Source organism: Podarcis muralis, chromosome 4 (assembly GCF_964188315.1).
Source record: "Podarcis muralis chromosome 4, rPodMur119.hap1.1, whole genome shotgun sequence".
Lineage (NCBI taxonomy): Eukaryota > Metazoa > Chordata > Lepidosauria > Squamata > Lacertidae > Podarcis > Podarcis muralis.
In genome coordinates, this window is record NC_135658.1 from 10274671 (window position 1) to 10279290 (window position 4620).

The 4620-nt window shown below is 50.4% G+C and overlaps 1 protein-coding gene across 1 annotated transcript; it reads left to right on the forward strand.

The window, feature by feature from the left end:
• The first annotated feature begins 323 nt into the window (after positions 1–323).
• LOC144327435 (uncharacterized) lies at positions 324–2452 on the forward strand. Its single transcript, XM_077926775.1, has one exon. It carries the CDS (start codon positions 404–406, stop codon positions 2450–2452), a length of 2049 nt encoding a protein of 682 aa, XP_077782901.1. The 5' UTR covers positions 324–403.
• The last annotated feature ends 2168 nt before the right edge of the window (positions 2453–4620 follow it).

The following is a 4620-nucleotide window of genomic DNA, read 5'->3' on the forward strand; positions in this document are numbered from 1 at the left end:
CGCGCTTTGACAGCTTCTTTGACAGCTCCACTGACAGCTTCTTTGACAGCTTCTTTAACAGCTCCACTGATAGCGCGCTTTGACAGCTTCCTTGACAGCTCCACTGACAGCGCGCTTTGACAGCTTCTTTGACAGCTCCACTGACAGCTTCTTTGACAGCTTCTTTAACAGCTCCACTGATAGCGCGCTTTGACAGCTTCCTTGACAGCTCCACTGACAGCGCGCTTTGACAGCTTCTTTGACAGCTCCACTGACAGCTTCTTTGACAGCTTCTTTAACAGCTCCACTGATAGCGCGCTTTGACAGCTTCCTTGACAGCTCCACTGACAGCGCGCTTTGACAACTTCCTTGACAGTTCTTCTAACCGCACATTCCCACGGCCTTCCGACCTCCTTATTCTCCAATGCTTTGCCTTTCCCGGACTCTAACCATGAACTTCTTCATTTTCCTCGTCTACCAGACTTTGACCTACTCCTCAGCCGTGCCAACTGATCATTGTACTGGCTTACCCACGGATTACCATTTCCTGGACTACCACCGACTCGAGACGGGTGGAAAGTCAAACCCTGATCGAATGGGGGACTTTGACTTTTGCCTCCCCGAGTCTCGAACATTGTTACGACATTCCCTCGTACCCCGGCTAACTGACAACGAGTATTGGGAACTTTTCATCCGGGACCAAACCCTACACCGAATTGGGTCAGCCGCAGTCACCCTCGACCATTCTTACTACCGCCTCACCTGCAAGAACGGGACCCATTTCCTTTTCGGTAACGGGGAACTCTTGAGGAACCCAAATTGGACCGAAATCGAGAAAGGGGGTGCCGCACCGTCCTACACCGACGCAACCAATCCCTCCGACAACTTGATTTTCGGATTCCAATGTCTCCTCATGACCCCGGAGCCCCGAAAACCTCAGCTACAAGGACTTTGCCTAAGAAAGTTCTGCTGCCTTTGGAACCTCGGAGTTACCCACGACTGGAGAGGGGCCGAATACCTAGAGGGTTGGTACCATCCAGCACATCCCTCACGCTCCCCCACGTGGGATAACGTTGGACCTTTGCGATGTGGGGGCATAGCCAAAGACCGGCGCCTCCTAAATACCACCGACCCCCTTCATCCACTCGGCACGGCACCACGGAAACTCGGCGCTGACCCTTCCTTCCCAGGAGAAGATCTCCTTTCCTCCTGGGAACAGAACTCTTATATTAGACTCCTCGGCCAGGTGGCCAAGGAGGCACCCTACCCTGAATGCTGGATCTGCGCCCACGCGCCCAGCCACCTCCAACAGAGCCTTCCCCTCGTTCCGGTCCCAGTTACCTTAGAACAATTCCGGTCAGGAGACGTCGCCTCCTGGAACCTGACTGCGTTGAACTTGACCCACCAATACCTTTATCTCACTGGCCCAACAAAGGGTCCACTTTGCCGCACCTTCACCGGGGAAGGCACCTTCATCGGCTCCAGTACCTGTACATCCAGCTTACAACTTTTATCCACCGGCTATGTCTCCATCACGGACATGACGGGATCCCGGACCTTTCCAAACCTCACCCTTGCTTGGGCCACTGTCATCGGCCACCCTCCGACCTGGCAGCCTCAACCCGCCGACGCCATGCTACTGCAAGCCTTCGCCTCAGGAAGAATGGAGTCATATCTCAGCGGCTTGTTCTGGGTATGCGGTCATCGCGCGTATACCTGGGTGAGCCCCCATATGTCCGGATCCTGCTTTGTCGGGTACATCGTTCCTGGCATAAGAGTAGTACCCCACCTACCCCCTGGGAGACAGAGAAATAAAAGGGAAGAAAAGCAACTGTCTGACTTATCCGATGTTGCTGCCAACGGGGAGACCGTAGGTCGAGCACTCTTCCCTGCCTACGGGGCGGGATCCAACCACGTCGACATCCTTCGGCTCACCGACATCCTCCTCAAATTCATGCAGGAGGCAACTGAGATCACGGACTCCCTGATGTCGGAACTGTCTGAGGTGAGACAGCTAAGTTTGCAGACGAGAATCGCCACGGATTTTTTGCTGTCTAGCCAAGGAGGAACGTGTGCCCTAATAGGTACCGAGTGCTGCACCTACGTAACCGACCAAACTTTAAACATCACTGGACATTTGAATAACATCCATGAGTTAGCAGGGAGGCTGAACAAGATACAACACGAGGGATTGTCCGACGTCGACTTGTGGGGATGGCTGCCCAAGCTGGGGTGGCTCCGACAATTAATCAAGGTCATATTGCTCACAATTCTTACCGTTGCCTTTTGCATCTCAATTCTCTGCTGTGCCATACACTGTGTCTCTCCTTGCTGCTCTCTTCTCCGCTTCCCTGCTCAATCCGCTCCTCTTTCCTTTCGAGCCTATTCCCGCTCCCACAACGCTCCTGTCTTCCCTGAATATGTACAAATGAGACACCTAGGAGAAGGGGAGTATGAAATCACAGGGGTATAGGGTGCGGAGAAAGGATTTGCAAGTTCCTACAGAACTTTAATGCAAATCTATCTCCGAATGGGGGACTGATACGGAAGGAGGAAAGGGGGGGGGGCAACCATTCTCCCCTCCCTTGCTATCCGAAGGGGCCCGAGGCGATGACCTCGACAGTGCCCAACTCTTCCTAGAACCCTCAGCCCTCACATCGTTACACAAGCACCACACTATACCCCTGCCTTGCTAATAAAAGGCTCTCTTTTCTATCTCTATACGGGCGAAATAAGCCCCGATCTCTTCCTATGCCTTCCTCTCGCCCTATTCCTAATGTGAGTTGACCGTATCATACTGCGTCCCCATTCACTATACTGAGCCCCGCTTTAGCCAATCACAGCCATGCATTCGCCCTGCAGGAGCGAGCTCAGGGAGCTACTGCACGCCTCATTTCACTCCTGACAAGCTGCTGACGGCCCCCCACTGTGAGAACAATGGATCCGAAACCAGAGACCTCGTAAAACTGTCAAAATCTTGTTACAATGTATCCATTCTTGCCACAACGTTTCCGATTTTGGTCAACGGTACGGAATGGGTCAGAAAACATAGAGATCTTTGGAAATTGATATAAAATCAACCGTAACTCCGATTTCTTTGCTTGTGGTGTCATTCTACTCAGCTTCCTTTGGACTCCATGATGTGACCCCTACCTCCATAATCCCCGAAGCGACAGGACACGTACACAGGAACTTCTTAATCCTGTCAGATCGCTTCGCCTAACCCTTCCTCCCGGCAATATTAGGTGGCAGACGATGCATATCTCTGGCCCATTGTCTTGCCACCACCGGTACTCAATAAATGTTTACCCATGTATATCTCTCACTCTGCATATTCCCCCTCCCTCATCTCAAATGTTAATTAGTGCAACCCCACCTTCCCTCTGAGATATTCATGACGTGTGTAATATATTCATGATGTAACCCATGAAACCCAACCCTCCCAAAATGTATTCATGACGTTTCGTGCACTGTATTCTGGGACTTGGAGGGAACTTTTAAAACTCTATGTCGCCCCATTTTCGGGGTTCAATCTCGTCTTGAACCTGTTGCGCAATAAACTCGGATCTCCGCATCTTGCTCCTGTTTCCGGCTGAGCTCATTTTCTCCGCTAGGACCCGCGGACTCTGTCCGACGAACCGGGTGTCAGGGCCACTCTGCCCCCGGGATTTTCCGTAACAGCTTTAAAGGTCAGCACCAAAACTCTGAATTGTGCACGGAAATGTACTGGGAGCCAAACCTACTCAATCCCGCACCCCCTCTAATTTATGCCCTGCATGAGCTTCCCCATGTCTTTCACACTACCAACAAAAAAATGTTTATTTATTTTTATTGTATTATATTAATATCCCACCCTCCCTACGTAAGGAGCCCACGGGCAGCAAATGCAAGAGGATCAAAAATGAAATGAAAAACATCTAAAAACAATAAACAGCCTCGGCCCAGTATACCTGAAGGAGTGTCTCCACCCCCATCATTCTGGCCAGACACTGAGGTCCAGCTCCGAGGGCCTTCTGGCGGTTCCCTCATTGCGAGAAACAAAGCTACAGGGAACCAGGCAGAGGGCCTTCTTGGTGTTGGCACCCGCCCTGTGGAACACCCTCCCATCAGATGTCAAGGAGATAAACAACTACCTGACATTTAGAAGACATCTGAAGGCAGCCCTGTTTAGGGAAGTTTTTAATGTGTGACATTTTAATGCATTTTTAATCTTTGTAGGAAGCCGCACAGAGTGGCTGGGGAAACCCGGCCAAATGGGCAGGGTACAAATAATAAATTATTATTATTAAAAACAGTGGACTCCCTCGGAACGTGGCAGCCTCTCCTTCCTCGGAGGTTTTCAAACAGAGGTTGGGCAGTCATGTGTCAGGGATTCTTCAGCATTGCAGGGGGTTGGACTAGATTATCTTGGGGGAGCTCCCTCCCAACTCTACAATTCTATGATTTGAGGTGAAATAAAAAAAAATTAAGATATATATATATATATATATACATATGTTCATAAATGTACCAAGCAAACATGTACATAAATATATAAAGCACATGTCTGAAGCAGCACAGGAAAACAGTTCTGGAACCATTTTGACTCCCAAACTGACCAAATGTTTTCTCTGCAAGGTCGAAGGCAATGGAAAAGCCTCC